We start from the raw sequence: 16,568 nt of genomic DNA on the forward strand, positions 1-16,568 counted from the left end.
CAAGTGTTTGTGTGACCTTCCAAGCAGACGTACAGCTTTTACTTTGGAGCTGCTTCAGTCAATCACAAAGGCAGAGGCTTTTATGGTCTTCATGACTTGGAACCGAGATGGTTAAAGATGCAAATTCCAAGGGGCTGCCCTGTTCAAAATCTTCTCTTCGAAGACAAAGTAAAAGCAGGAAATTGCTGGGTCTATGACCCTTGGGCAACACACATTGTGACGGTTAATTTTATGTGTCATGGGGTGCCCCGATATATGGTTAGCTATTATCTCTGGGTGTGTCTATGGCGGTGCTTCAGAATAAGAATTGCATTTGAACTAGAATAAGAATTGCATTTGAGCAAAGTGCCTGCCCTCCCCAGTATGGAGGGACATCATCCCATTCATTGAGGGCCTACACAGAACAAAAGACTGACCGATGGAGAATTTACGCTCTCTGCCTGATGGTCTTGGAGCTGGGACACCGGTCTTCTCCAGTCTTTAGACCCAGATTGGAGCTCCCGCCACCCGGCTCTCGCAGTTTTCAGGTGTTCAGACTACAGATCTAGAGAGTTCTCAGCCTTCTTTATGGAGTGAACCAATTTCTTATAATAAATCTATCATCTCTCTGTCTCCAATTGGTTCAGCTACTCTGGAGACTCATGGCTAATACACATGCCATTTCTGGGCATCGGCTTCCCACCTAAAACAACAATGTTGGAACCAGAGGTTTCCAAAGGATGTCAGGCCCACCTGAACCAGGTCTCTGGACTCGGGTGATTTCCTTAACCCCTCTGTGCCTCAGTTGCTTCATCTGTGAAAGGAGGAGAATGATTGGACTTCCTTGCAGAATTAGTGAGGAGGAAATGAAAAAAACAGGTAGAAGCTCTTAGAAAGCGCCTGGCATGGGCAAGTGCCACATAAGGGTTAGAAAGGATTAGTATTTTTCAGCATGATCTTGGGCAAGTGATGTGAGCTATGAGTCTTGGCTTCTTCATCTGTAAAAGAATATAATAATTTGGCCTTGCCCCTCGGTTATGAGGATCAGATGCAAAAATGTTATATGCCATGTATATGATATATAAACTAAAATGAGAATGGGGCTTGTGTTCCCTGACTGTACTTTGAGCATTTTGAAGACAGTGCAGTGGTTAAAAGAGTGGTTTCTGGATTAGGGTGGCCAGATTTAGCAAACAAAAAACACGAGATGTTCTGTTAAATTTGAATTTTAGAAAAACAAAGAATAATTTTTTTTAGCATATGTCCCATGCAATATTTGGGACATTCTTAGACTAAAAAAAAAAAAAAATACTGGATTATCTGAAATTCTAACTTAACCTGACACCCTGCATTTTAAATCCGATTCTGGAGGCAAACTAATTGTGTTCGTATCCCAGGTCTTATTCGCTCTACAAACCTGAACAAGTTACCCAACTGCTCTGGGCCATGCATGGTTTCCTGGCTTTGCAGTCTTAAGCTGTGTGACCAGAGAAGCCCTCAATCTCTTTGTACCTTCATTTTCTCATCTGTAAAACAGGGAGATGAGGGTGCCTGCCTCACAGAACAGTTACGAGAATAAATGAGCTAATGCAGGTAACACTCAGCTCAGCGCTCAACAGATGCCAACCATCATTCAAACAGCATTCTTTCGGTGAATATGAATTGAGACGCTCTTTTGGGTACGCGACACACTGGGTGCTGGGGAAACAGTGGTGACCCGCATAGACCCAGCCCTCTGTTTAAAGGCCTCCTGCCATGGCCTCGTTTAACCACCCATGACTTTAATGGTTATAGAAATTGCATGTCTTTAATTTCCTAACATCCACTGAGTGTTTGTTTGAATTCACTTATTATTGCTTTGCAAATGTCCACTTTTTCTTTCCCCTGGGCCATCACGACTATAAATCATTGTCTTGTGATTCCATGCTTAGAAAGAGCCAGGGCTAGAACCTACTCATTGGAGGGTTTTACTGGGTTATTTATTGTGACAGAAAATGCAAATGGGTTGGCAGTAAACATAAGGGGAAAAAAGCTACCTCAGCAGTATGCACAGAACGTAAATGCAGATGGAAACGGTGGGAAGAGAGTGTCATTTTTAGTAAGTAGAGCAGATACTCCACTTTGCTGAAAATATGAAATGCCAGAAAATTCTCCTGACTTCCTATGTTACCGAAAGACACTTGAAGTTGACCTGCTTCTTCTTTCAGGACCTCAGAATGACATTCTATTTCACTGTATTTGGTGCTATTCAGTGTGAAAAGGCTGATGAGGTAGCGAATAACACACTAGAAGGGGGGTATGGGGGAGAAGAGAGATCTGCTAAACTCTACCAACTTCCATCACCCACAGAAAAGATCCTCTCTCAGGCCTGGCCAATTTCCCTTTTCTACAGGTATATTTCAACCCAGAAAGATCTTTGCCAAGTGGGAAAAAATACATTCTCCTGGTCTCCATGGATGACTTACACACAGAGGTAGGAAATAGGGAGCTCTTCTTCCCCAGGTCTGCTTGTGGATACAGAAACACTGTGGTGTCCTGAGTTGTTGATATGGGCAGGACAAAGACTTCTTGCCTACTCCTGGTGTTTTCTTCCACACGGAGGGAACCCCAGGAGCATCATACTTCCCATACAGACCTGCGTGCTTCCCTCCCTTCACTGAGAAGAGGTGGAACGTCCTGATGTGACTGGTGAGTTTGCACGGAGAAATGGGCATGCCAAAGCCAACCTCCCCCTCCCCCTCTTGTTCCTCCTGTAAAGGGCTGTCCCCTGCTCCTCCATACTGTCTGTCTGTCACCGGCGATGTCTGTCTGTTTCAGGGTTCAATGTTAGGAAACCCACCTGCCTGCAGACTCTGACTCTGTCACAGACTCTGATGTAAACCCCATCAGGAATAAAGGTACTATTCTGGCATTTTACTGTTTTTCAATGGGTATAGTTTTCAGAAGGAGAACATGAGCTTGTGTCTCAGCCTAATTGCACTGCTATTAAAGAATACCATAGACTGGATGGCTTAACATTTATTTCTCATTGTCCTGGAGGCTGGGCATCCAAGATCAAGGTGCTGGAAGACTTGGTGTCTGGTGAGGATCCAAGCTCACAGTTGGCCATCTTCTCCTATATCCTCACACAGCAGAGAACAGAGAGAGAAAAAGAGATCCTATGTCTCCTCCTCTTTTCATAGGGGCCCCAATTCCATTTATAAGGGTTTCATCCTCATAATCTAATAATCACCTCCAAAGGCTCCACCCTTAAATACCCTCACTTTGGGGGTTGGCCTTCAATATACAAATTTTAGAAGAAAGAAACATTCAGTCCATAGCAGCTGGTGACAGAGTTAACCTCCAAACTGGGGGGGTTGACCTAGCTGTCTCTGAGGAACCGTGGATGGTCTTCAGAGCATCATTATCTTTCTCTACATTAGCCACAACCCATGAAATATAGGCCAGACGCTGCATTGTCACTAAGAAATCTTCTTGGGAATGGTTAAGGAAGCTAAGGCAATTACATTTCTCTGCCATATTCAATTCCCAGTCAAGACTTCACTTAAATGCCTTCACCCTCCCCTGAGTACTGTGGAAATGGTGCCTGACCCTCAAACAATGTGTATGGAGGGAGAGGAACGGTAGGGTGCGCATGTATGTATGTTTGTGGTGTGTACGTGTATGTGTGGTATGTGGCATAATGTGGTGTGTGTATGTGTGTGTGGGGGGGAGTGGGATTGCAGTGGCAGTGTGTGGTGTGTGGTAAGGGGGGTGTGTGTGTGTGGTAAGGGGTATGTGTAGTGTGGTGTGTGTGTGTGTGTGTGTGGTAGGGAGTGAAGGGGATGTATTTGTGGTATGTGATATCGTGTAGTGTGTGTATGTGTGTGGTAAGGGGTATGTGTAGTGTGTGTGTATGTGTGTGGTAAGGGGTATGTGTAGTGTGGTATGTGTATGTGTAGTAGGGAGTGAAGAGGATGTATGTGTGGTATAGTGTAGTGTGTGTGTGTGTGTGTGTGTGTGGTGGGTGTGGTAGGGGTATATGTGGTGTGTGGTATAGTGTGAGCTGTGGGGAGTGAAGGGGGTGTGTAGTGTGTGGTATAGTGTGTGTGTGGTAAGGGCTGTGGTAGGAGTGTGGTGTAGTGTAGGGTTTGTGTGGTGGGGAATGAAGGGGGTGTATAAGTGTGGTACATAGTATAGTGGTGTGTGTGTGTGTGTGTGTGTGTGGTAGAGGGCGTAGTGGCTGTGTGTACTGTGGGGTGTTGTGGGGGACATATGTGTGCACCTGTTGTGTAGAGTGTGTGTGTGATGTGGCTTATGTGCAGGGGGTGGGGAGTTGGTGCATGTTGGTTCCTAAACTTTCTCCAATTAAGGGTTCATTTGGCAGCAATCTCATTCCTACAAGACATTAAAGATGGTGTACAGGCCATTCATCACTGCACAACAAATCACTCCAAAACTAAGCAGCTTAAAACAGTAAACACTTATTATCTCAGCCTGTGTCCAGAAACCCATGAATGGCTTAGTGACACCGGGTTTCTCATAAGGCTATAGTCGAGATGCTGGCCGGAGATGCTGTCATCTGAAGGCCTGACTGGGGCTGACAGATTCACCTGTTAGATGGTTCACTCACGCGGTGCTGGTCTTTGGCATGAAGACTCAAGTCCTTCCATGTGGCCCTCTCAACAGCCTCACAGCTTGACGCTGGCCTCTCCCTGTGAGCTATATCTTTTTTTTTAAGATTTATTTATTTGTCAGAGAGAGAGAGTGTGAGCACAAACAGGGGGAGCAACAGGCAGAGGGAGAAGCAGGCTCCCGCTGAGCAAAGAGCCCTACATGGGGCTCAATCCCAGAACTCTGGGATCATGAACTGAGATGAAGTCAGTGCTTAAGCTACTGAGCTAACCAGGCACGCCTTCCAGTGAGCTATCTAAGAGAGAGCCAAGGGGAAGCCCCCTGCCTTTGAAGGCCTATTCTCAGAAGTTACCCAACATTTCTGCCACATTCTATTCCTTGGAAACAAGTCAGTGAATACAGCTTGCATTCATGGGAGGGAAATCAGTCTCCAACCTCCCGAAGACGGGGCCCCAAAGAATTTGTGAACATATTTTGAAACCACCATGGGTAAGACAGTTCAGAAAAAGAGAAGCAGAAGAATCTTAAAATTTACTGAAGGTACTAAGGCAGGAATAAAATATAGTAACAATTGAGGATTTAGACATTTTCCCCCTCCACTGTTTCTCCAGGAAAACTGATGTTGAGAGAAGGGACAGAGGCCAGGTAGCAGATGGAGTGGTGGCATATGGGAGGGGGTTTAGAACACTGGAGGATCAGGAGGGGCTGCTGCAGAATGTGAGATGTTAGAGAGCAGGAAGCTTGGGGGAAACTGGCTTTAAGAAGCATCCCAAGTCGGGGGGCACCTGGTGGCTTAGTAGATTAAGCAACAGCCTTCAGTTCAAGTCATGATGTCAGGGTCCTGGGATCAAGCCTGACGTGCTTTTCCCTCTCCCTCTGCCCCCCAACCCTGCTCGTTATCACTCTCTCGCTCTCAAAATAAAATCTTTAAAAAAAAATAGAAGCAACATGTGGAGGGTTATGACCAAGCTTTCTTCTTATTTCAGGGACCCAAGAAGAGACCAGAACTACTTGTAATTACTCCCTGGTTTAGGGGTTGTTTCATTAAACTCTACGCTGTGATGAAACTAGATCACCTGGGTCTTATTATTTATTCAGGCTACATTCACAGTCCCTGAGAATTTCCGCCACAAATGTAAAATAGCAAGGAAGCACTGTTTTTAAAACTTCTCAAATGCTTTTGTATCTTGAGACTTTTGTATTCTCAGGACCTAGCACAGCACTGTTCACACAGCGGGTACTGGAAAGAATCAAGCGAAAATACTAATTTGGATTTTCACATGATTTATGTGTCAAGAAGATGCTATGATCCAAAGGGATAGAGGAACTATGAGAACTTGTAATAAAGATATTTCGAGGTTGCCAAGTGTCCAGAATGCCTAGATGGGTTAGAAGAAACAAGTGCAGGAGATACAGGGTGATTCCACCAGGAATGAATAGAGTGGAGCCTGGGTTCCAGGACAAGTGTCAAGACTACTATTTTCTCTGGAGGCCCCAACCTTACTTTCACATGCTCTTCAGCCCACACAACCCTTGAAAGCAAACAGGGACTAAGTGGGCATCGTGACACAAGCAGGGATCTCTCAGCCCTACTGTTGGAGGTGCCAATGGGTCAGTTCTGGGGATGACACATGGGCTGAGGTGGGGCAAGGAAAGCTGGACAGGTTTCCCTCTGCCCTAACAATTGTTTCTTGCAAGATGAAAGAAGTTAGTTGTATTTTTCCCCTTGATTTCTGGTAGACTTCCTGGAATAGACACCTGGAGACATACGCAGGAGCCTGTTCTCCAGGGCTCACATACAGATTTCAGAAAGTGCTGGGAATTTGGGGGTAGCACTTAAAACCCTATAGGCCTCTCCCTGTGTTGCCTTGGTTTGTTGCCTGGCTGAAGGCAGAGGCTGAGGCTTAATGAGAGGCTGCTTGGAACCGAGGCCAAGAGGTGGGTCTTACCCCAGGCCTGGAGTCTCAGCTCTGCTACCAATTTGTTAGAAAAAGTCATCTGTGCCAATTAGGCTCTGGTTAGTAGAGGGTTGTCCCATCTGGAAGGCAGGTAGAGGAACCAATTGTAAGAACAGTTGATCAATGAAAGTGACACATTACTCATGCCTCCAATTCTTCCTAGACAGTCCTCAATTAGCTCTCCAAGAAATAGAGTGTACTTGCCTTGCTAATGACCACACGGTCAGGACTGAGCAATCTACCCACCATTTTAGCTGCAAGATGAAATGTGCTGAAATATTGGGATTAATGAGTTTCTGACTTGCAGGTCTGGAAAAATTCAGTTCTTTTCTGTACTTCTCCACAAATACAAAACAACAATTTAGTGGTAGAATGATAATGAAAAGGAACCAGGCCATTCTCCCCTCTCCTGGTCAAAAGAGTACTTGCTCTGACCTGAAGTGACCCTTCCTCCTATGAATTTATTATCGGTATTCACAGTTTGTATTTCACTGGAATGCACTGGGCGCAGGTCAATAGTTGTTTATGGTTAATACCTACCTGACCAGCTGGGCATCCATTCTCTTTGGTTGGTGCTTATGATGGACACACCATCATAAGGTGACCCCCTACCCCATGAGTCCTTTATCATCCCCTCCCCTTTAAAAAGTATTTTATTTATTTATTTGACAGTGAGAGAGGGAACACAAGCAGGGGGAGTGGGAGAGGGAGGAGCAGGCTTCCCGCTGAGCAGGGAGCCCGATGTGGAGCTCTATCCTAGGACCCTGGGACCATGAGCCGAAGGCAGATGCTTAACAACTGAGCCACCCAGGGGCCCCTATAATCCTCTCCCTTTGAGTGACTGCAAGACCTATGACTTTTCTTTTTAACTGGCTTTAAGTCTCTGGAGAGCAAGAACTCTGCTTTTGTACTTTTTAAGACTTTATTTATTTATTTATTTGAGAGAGAGAGCATGAGCCCTTGAGCAGGGGGAGGGACAGAGGGAGAGGGAGAATCAGGCTACCTGCTGAGCAAGGAGCCTGATGCAGGGATTCTATCCCAGGAGCCTGGGATCATGACATGAGCTGAAGGCAGAAGCTTAGCTGACCCAGGCGCCCCTCTGCTCTTGCACTTTTTCAAAAACTCCACAGCATATTAAAGTAATTGACACACAGTTAAGTACACAGTCAAATATGATTTGAGTTTTTGACCTCTCCTCTGTCCAATGAAACCAGATGGGTCTAAAGACATACATAGAGACACGAGCGGAGACATGCAAAGAACAAGACAAAAGTCTTGCCCTCAGTTTGTTCATGGTTCAGTTTGTTCATGGTTCAGCCCAATCGATGGGATCTTGTAACCTCATCTTCCCACCACGCAGAATCAGAGGATGCCCAAAGATCCCTAGAGTTTTTTTGTCAGTTTGTCAAGATTATGATTCTGCAGATCAGGTAGAGCTGTAAAGTCCCTCAGTGACTTTTTAGCGACTTTTTGATTTGCAAGTAGAAGCAAAAGTCCCCTACGGGGCTCAATTTCCATTTAAACTGGGAGTAAGCCACAAAGATAAATGGGCATACTCCGCCCTTCCACAATAGCCTGTGAGCCCTCAACTCCGTGACTCGAGTGGGCATATCCGTATTCAAGCAAACCAGAGATCAAAGCCACATTAGGCATGAGCTACTTTTTATTCATAGACTTACAGGATATATCGAATTAAGAGGCATGTTTTTTGTTAACTGTATTTACCAAAAGAGATCTAAATATATATTCAGCCTTAAAATGCATCCATTGTAGCTTGCATACTGCAAAATTTGCTTTCATATACATAGAAACTATTCTTATTTTACCTAAGTTATGCATCTCAGATACATAAAAATGGTACCAAATGGCATATTGGCTTATTTTATCACAGTTCTTATACATTCCTGATAGTCAAAGGGATTGATAGGGAATGCATAGTCTACTAGAAAAAAGGTAGATTCTGATACAAGTAATGGAATAACATTAAGGATAAGAGTGCCTCTCTAGGTTTAGATCTCAGTTAGCTTTACAACACAATTCTTATTTCAGTTAGCATTACAATGGGCTCTCTTCGCTATTAAATAATTGGCTGTAATTTGCCTCCTCTTTCCAACCTCTACTTGCCTGGCTGAGGCAAAGGAAGTCATGATGACCTTTTTCCTTCCAGTTTAGTTCTACTTTCCCAAAAGAGTTCCCTCCATGGCCATCGGCCCGGCTTTTCTGCCCATTCCCTTTAGACTGTCCTAAGTCTGGACCACCTTACAGCACCAACAGCTAGACGACTGCATTCTACTCCAGAGCCCTACTCAAAAGAATCTTTGGCCACTGCCTAATTAAAGAACTCTCTTCCAAAACTGTGGAGCGGAGGGAGGGGCTGATATCTGCAGAAGAATCTGGAAGCCTGGCTAAAGGATTTCCTTTAGGTGGCATGCAAACAGACTCCCCTCCAGCAGACCTTCATCTCTCTTTCATTAGACCCCCAGTCTGAGAAATTTCCATCCTGAGTGTTCCTGGCAGCCAAACCTCCGGCATCCCAAGCTGACTTCTTTCCTAAAAATACACAGCCTCTCACTCCGTTGGGGAAGAAAAATGCAACACTGGCATTTCCAGCATGCTCCCCAAAGGCTGATTATGACCTGGAGCAATTCATCATCACTCGTGCCTTCGAGTTTGTAGTTGTTCCCTCATAGAACTTCTTGTTTATCTTGTGGACGTTGTGACAAGAACCAGATGTGTCTCGACCTCAACATTGCCCCATCGCTATTGGAGGGGTCGGTGTGTGTGGAGAAGCAACCGTGCCAACTAGCAATCCTCTTTAGAACAGAAAATTATCTGAAACTTCTGGAAGACTTTCAAGAGTGGGGCCTCACGTGCAATAGGGGTCCCATAGCGTCTGATTGGAAAAGGGACCAGTTCATAAGATGGTGTCTATTCAGCTCTATTTTCCTCCTGGCTATGCATATGTTATTGTATTTTTTATTTTATCTCAAGGTGTTGCTACATTCTGAATCATGATTTAAAAAAAAAAAAAGTCTTTATTCAGAAGCCATGTCAGAGAGTCACAAATCACAGCCCGCTGTGCAGGGGTAAACTCTGCCTTCACCATTCACTACCAGATGATCTTGAGCAGGCGATCGACTTAGATCTTCGTACTGGTTTCATGCTCTCTGAAATTAGAATACCCGCCCACCAATAAACTGAAGAACTACTTATGGACAAATGAGATGGACACAAACGCACACTGAAAAAAAATCATAAAGGTCTGCTGAGATGCAGGATGGGCTTACTCTCCGTTGCCCGAGAACACCGTGCCATTCACATCTAAGGCTTGTTTTTAGTCTTTGTGAGAGATCTGTTCCAGATCCCATGCTTTAAGGCTGTGTGGCGTGGCCACTTGGCTACGTGGAGTGACCTAGCCTCACTACAGAGATTGCAAAGAAGAAACAAGCTGACAAGAAGGCAACCCATGGGTGATGGGAAGGAGTGGACAAGAGAAGCCCTTCCCAGAACTCTCTCCACAGTGGATGGTCCCACGTGTCTCTCAGCTTTTGGGTTTCTGTTACTGTTGTCTTTTTTTTTTTTTTTTGGTCTTACATTATTACTGGGAAAAAGCTTCTTGCAGAAATTGTTCAAAACTAGAGGGATTCTTGGGATGGAGCAGCGAGATTAATGAAGCAAAGCTTCCACAACCTCGTGCCAAGAACATCTCCGCTCCTTTAGCAAGTTGGCCAGAACAAATATCTCCTCCCTCAGAGCCGAGACTCTTGTAGGCTGCAGACTCTGCTCTTGTCTAATTTCTTAAAAAGAAAAAGAGAGCCTGACTGCAGCCTTGTGGACTACCCAACCTCTTGCCCTCGCCTCGCCCGTAATTCCTTAGATCTTTCTTCCACTGGCCAATGTCTCCCCTGGACCCGGAAAGCACCCCTGTCCCCAGCTCCACACCCCGGGTTTCCTGGTTTTCTGGATTCTAGGCAATGGTTACCAGCATGGTGAATGCAGATGGTTTCTACAGGCACTTTCCCCTCAGAGGGGAAGCTGGGGGGCTGGTGCCCCGTTCCCTAGAGGCAGCCCTGTGAAAAAATTCCCCAGTTGCCTTCCCAACAAGCGGCAGGACTCGGGAACATCATTTCAAACTGGCACGAGTGCTAAGACTGTCAAAATGTCCCCTACCTTGTTTGCTAAGGGCCCGTCTTTCCGCCCAGGCTTGTCTGAGGGGTTCCATGTGCCAGAGAGAATTTCTTGCCCATTCTAATAGAGGAAGAGCAGAGGTGTCCCACTTTCTGCTGCTGATGCGGGGATCTGGGCGTTTGTAGTCAATTCAAATCAACCAGGAAGGCAAAAGAACACGGAAGGGTGATTTTGTGCTTCAGAAATGAAAACAAACCACTTCTCCTGTTTGGTTGGCACCTAGCAGGAAAACTTCAAGCAGCAATGCTGTACTGCGTGTGGGTGACTGAGTTCACCAAACTCCCAGGTGTCCTAGGCTGGAAGCCCTCAGCCCGGGATGTACCCAGGAGTGCTGTTGCAACATCCATGCTATTTGTTGCCTTGACCTGCATCGCTTAAAGCAGAAACAGCACCGCACCCAAACATGTGGCAAAACCTCTACCTACTCATGACTCAGCAAACGATCATCAAAAAATAACGCTCCAGTACCACATGATTGTGCTGGTTTGGGGGCTCCCAGAGATGCTGTTGGGTGGCTCTTTGAGAGCCACTCCTAAAATCCATTTCAGGAGAACCCACTAAACAGGCAGAACACCCACTGGGAAGCTTCTGTAAAACCAGACCCCACGGGCTCCCTGATAATCCACACCAGAGAAGCCCAGTTTGAAATAGACCCTCCAGCCCCCTGAGCACAGACCTGGTCTGTGGGATGCAGTGGGTCAAGCTCCAAAGTGGATCCCCAATGATCGGTCTGAGCCCGGCCCACCCCCACCAGCCTATTCAGGATGAGCCCTCTGCCAGTACATGGTCCCATGTCACAGTGTGAGCCCTCCAGGGGGCTTTCCTTTGTTAAACTACTGGGAAAGGAAGAGGCACTAGCACCAAGGGCATCCCAGGTTCTGCCGTCTGGTGCCTCAGCCCCTCATTGGCAGCGGCGGCAATGGCATATCCGCAAAGCAAGACTGACATGGGAATAGGGAGGAAGGCAGGTGGGCAGGAAGGTAGGCTGGTATTCAATGACTCGAAATAGGAAGCTGCCCAGAGGGCACGGCCATGCACAAACCAAAGGGCCACCTCTAGGTATCAAAGTACAGCGAGACTTGTGTAAAGTCCTCTTTGATCCCACAAAATCTTGCTTCCGAAATCCTACCAAATGCTCATCGGATGGAAAGACCTGTTCTATTACTTTAAAGGATGGGATGAAAAGCACCGTTCAGTCTTTGGCCCGTCTGCTGACTACCCACAAACTCAAAGAGCGGGTTCAGGGAAGCAGCCGAACCATGGAGGGCATCTAACAAGCAATATTGTTCCGGCTGCCACAGGGTCGGCTCTGAACCACAAGGAAGAGGGGGAAATGCCTTTGTCTCACTCATGGGCCTACAGCCTGTGCAGGGCCTGGATGCGTGTCAGCAGAATATTTTCTTTGCGGCAAAGGAAGCGATGTCCAGCATTATTTTGTTAATATTCCCATGACGAGTATCCATAGGAGCCAATGGAATAGCCAACGTTCTGCTGGGAAGGGGGATTCAGGAAACTGAAAGGACTCAAAAATAGCATTGCTGAGTGTTATCAGATTTTAAAACGAATCATCAGCAAATCTTTTTAGCTTTCTTTGACTTTAAGAGTTCTTACCAAAAAAGATTGCTAAAATGGAATGAGAAGGGCCCATAGTTTGTTTGGTCTTTTTGTTTGTTTGTTTGTTTGTTTATTATTTCCATTATAAGAACTGTCCCATCTTATCCGATTTCCTCCTTTCTCACTTAAAAAAAAGAAAAAAGAAAAAAAGCACATTACTTTCCTAGATGGTAAGAGTTAATGCTGTACTCTTTTCTCAGAGATAACAGGCTTCAAGATGTCTTTTTAAATGGGAGAATGGACATGTCATGCAGTTAGCCAATAAATGCAATCCCTGACCAAAATGGGAGTTCTAACATGTTGAAAACTTCTAACTAGTTCCCCAGTGCATTTTTAATTGCAGAGCCCTGAACTTGGCTTTGTACCTGCTTCTTGGTCCTCTCTCGTGAAAGCTAGCTCTACGTGTCTTTAAATTCACCAATCACCCCCTCACAAACTTAAGTCAACGACTATATGTTCAAAAATCTTTGTTTTCCCTTTGAAACTGGATGCAAAAAAGAAATCTCTCCTGTCAGTGGAGACAGCTGTGAAGGAACGAGGTGCCTGAACGTAAATCTCCTTGAATTTTTTGAATAGCTGCTTTTCTTTATCCCACTGGTAGATCTGGGAGAACGTGTAGTCACTCCCCAGGGCCAGGTAGTGGTTATCTTTAAAAGAAAAGGGCTGCAGGGTCATGGCCCCCCGGGACGGAAGAGCCTGGATCTCCACAAATTGCTTATTGTTCCACCTCATGACCCTGGAGTCCCCGATGAAGCGGGTGAGGGAGAGATAGAGGGCGTTCTGCATCCTAAAGCTTTTCACGGCCAGTACGTCCTCCATGTTGGGGATATCACTGTGGGGGACAAACTTCTTAGAGCTTTTATTCCACTGGAGGATGATGGGGACCTGGGAGCGGCTGGACAGAATGAGATGTGACTTCCCGTCTATGTCAACAAACTCCGCATCCGTGTCCCTGAACCACTCATGCAGAGACTGGTAGGAGTAGAACCCTTTGCTGTTCCATTTATATACCGTGGACAGACCAGCTTTGGAGCTGTCTGCGATGATGAAGAACGTCTCGTCCTCGATCTGAAACAGCTCGATGTCGTTGGGCTTGGAAATGCGAGAGACTTCGATGTCCTGGAATTTGACGAATTTGGTCCAGCTCTCGTCGTATTTGTAGATGTGAGAGCCGCCGAAGAGCTGGGCCACCACCACGAAAACCTGGTCGTCGATGAGGATGGCCTTACAGCCCACAATGGACTGACCTGCGCCCCAAGAGAAATGAGAGGGGATTAAGGCACGCAGGTGGAAATGCCCCTCTGTAGCAAAACTGGAACCCCGGTGAACTGGAAAACGGGGACAGATGTAAAGAAATGTGAGAAACGGGGCAGCCGATGTGGGGAACAGCATGGCGGCTTCTGGACAAATTGAACATAGAAATACCATATGATCGAGCAATTCCACTTCCCAAAAGTACCGAAAGTACCCAAAAGTACCAAAAGAGGGTCTCTAAGAGAATTTGCACATGCATGTTCATAGCAGCATTATTCACAATAGCCAAGAGGTAGAAGTGACCCCTTTCCACTGATGGATGGATAACCAAAATGTGGTGTAGACACAATGGAACATTCCTCAGCCCTAAAAAGGAAGGAAATCCTCACAGAGGACACATGACAACATGGATGAACATTGAGGGCATTATCCTAAGTGAAATAAGGTCACAAAAAGATAAATAATACATGACTCCACTTATATGAGGTCCCTAAAGTAGATTCATCAAGACAGAAAACAGAATGATGGGGACGAGGGGCTGGGGGAGAATGGGGAGTTAGTATTTGATGGATACAGAGTTTTAGTTTTTCAAGATGACGAGTTCCAGAGATTGTTTGCACAACACTGTGAACGCACTTAACGCTACTGAACTTAAAAATGGTTAAGATCGTTAAGTTTCATGTTCTGCATATCTTCCCACAATTAAAACATATTTAAAAACTTTTAAAAAATGTGTCTCCATTACATGCTGGTCTCCTAGCCTCTGGTATCTTTAGAGGCAGAAGCACAATTCAGGAAAGGCACAAACACCAAAGGAACTGTCTTCAGCCTATTCAAAAAAGTTGTTTCCCAACTCCCAATGAAACCGATGGGCTTCTGTTTGGGGTGCTGGGTGTAAGGGAGGGTAAAAAGGTAGGAGTCAGGTCTGAGACAGGAGGAAAAGAATGTAATGAGGGGCTCGTGAAGACATTCGGCCCCTTCTGGTTTCCGGAGACAAAAGAAACTAAACAGAGGCGGAAGTTGAACAGAGGAGAGTTAAGCTGTTTAACTCTAGACCAGGTGGCCCAGGAGTTGAAATGCAGCCTGTACCTTATAAGCTTTCTGATCCTGAGCCAGTTAACTGTCTGTGCTCAGGCTCCCCATCTATAAAGTGAGGATGCTATGAGCACTAACCTCCCAGGGTTAGTAAAGACTAAGCGAGAAAATTCATGGTGTTTTTAGAACAGAGCACCCCGAAACAGGAAGTAGTCAACAATAAGTAGCTACCATTACTGGAGAATTGAAACAACTGTCTTGATAGTGAAAAGACCTCGTCCCTTTAAAATCTTCCGCAGCAGCCGCAGTGTAAACACCTGTAGAATGGTCAACGACGGGAATGATCCAGCTCAGGCAGCTTGGAACCGGAACTCTGCTGGACGACGGGAACTCTCCTGTCTGGACCACCTCCTACTGTCTTCCCCCACACCACACCCGGACCCCCAGACTGTCCCCCAACCTCCTCAGCCCACCAGCAAGCAGTAGGATCACCTACAACACAAAACATATTGACCCTCCATGTAGGTCATTGGATGAAAAGTTCTTTCTTCCCCCCGGTTTCCTAGGCGATTTGGACCAAAGTGAATTTGGTCTGTAAATTACAAGGATAATTATTCAATTCCTGTCTTCACTTTTAATTTTGGGGGCAACCAGTGGGTAGTTTTTAGAGTGATACTTACTTTTCTCTTTCACTATTTTGGCCTCTTGCAAGAACTTGGTTTCTTTCTTTTGTTTAAAACTAACTATTCCTTTTTTCTGAGTATAAAAAGTTTTCAATGTTTCCCAAAGCAAATTTTAAAAATAACAGGTCACATTTCTAGTGTGTACTATGACTATGACCAGCACTATACTAAGCATTTTACATGTATTCACTCGTTTAATCCTTACAACAACCCGATGAGACCAGTACCATCATCACCATCACCACCATCATCCCCATTTTATAAAGGGTAAAATTGAGGCACAGAGAAGTGAAGGAACTTATACAAAGCCACACAGCTAGTATGTGGTGGAGGCTGGGATCTAAATCTGGGTAGTCTGGCTCCAGTCTACACTCAACTGCCAACATGCCAAAAAGCACAAGAGGAAAATCAAAATGACTTGTACCACAAAGCTGAAATAACACTTAACGTCTTGATATATTTCCTTAATCGTTATTCTACACACATACTCAAATGTGCTTTTTTTTTTTTTTTTTTTTTTAAATTTTATTTATTTGTCAGAGAGAGAGTGGGAGAGAGAGTGAGCGAGCAGAGGCAGAGGGAGAAGCAGGCTCCCTGCCACGCAAGGAGCCCGATGTGGGACTCGATCCCAGGACACTGGGATCATGACCTGAGCCGAAGGCAGCTGCTTAACCAACTGAGCCACCCAGGCGTCCCTCAAATGTGCTTTTTTTTTTAAGCAGTTCTCAGACTTTTTTTCTTTTAATATTTTATTTATTTATTTGACAGACAGAGATCACAAGCAGGCAGAGAGGCAGGTAGAGAGAGAGGAGGAAGCAGGCTCCCCGCTGAGCAGAAAGCCCGATGCGGGGCTCGATCCCAGGACCCTGAGATCATGACCTGAGCCAAAGGCAGAGGCTTTAACCCACTAAGCCACCCAGGCGCTCCTCAAATGTGCTTTTTAAAAATAAAATTGGAGGCAGGGGGCACTTGGGTGGCTCAGTCGGTTAAGTTAACCTGCCTTCGGCTCAGGTCATGGTCCTGGGGTCCTGGGATTGAACCCCACATGGGGCTCCCTGCACTGCTCGTCCCTCTTCCTCTAACCTCTCACCCCCCCAACTCATGCTCTCTCTCAAATAATGAAATAAAATCTTTAAAAGTAAATAAATAAATAAATAAATAAATAAATAAATAAAGCTGGGCTTATAGGATACATGAGCTTTTTATGACCTACTTTTCTTTTCGTTTGACCATTACCTTGTAA

At 45.5% G+C, this 16,568-nt stretch overlaps 1 protein-coding gene across 1 annotated transcript in view; it reads right to left on the minus strand.

Moving 5' to 3' along the window:
• Positions 1-10,143: 10,143 nt before the first annotated feature.
• The window catches only part of LGI2 (leucine rich repeat LGI family member 2), a 30,176-nt gene continuing 23,751 nt past the window's right edge, over positions 10,144-16,568 (minus strand). Inside the window, exon 8 of the mRNA XM_080797162.1 lies at positions 10,144-13,600. Coding sequence (XP_080653288.1) covers positions 12,783-13,600 — 818 coding nt within the window. The 3' untranslated portion in view covers positions 10,144-12,782. The remainder of the gene's footprint in view (positions 13,601-16,568) is intronic.

Source organism: Martes martes, assembly GCF_963455335.1.
Source record: "Martes martes genome assembly, chromosome: 2".
NCBI classification, from domain to species: Eukaryota; Metazoa; Chordata; class Mammalia; order Carnivora; family Mustelidae; genus Martes; species Martes martes.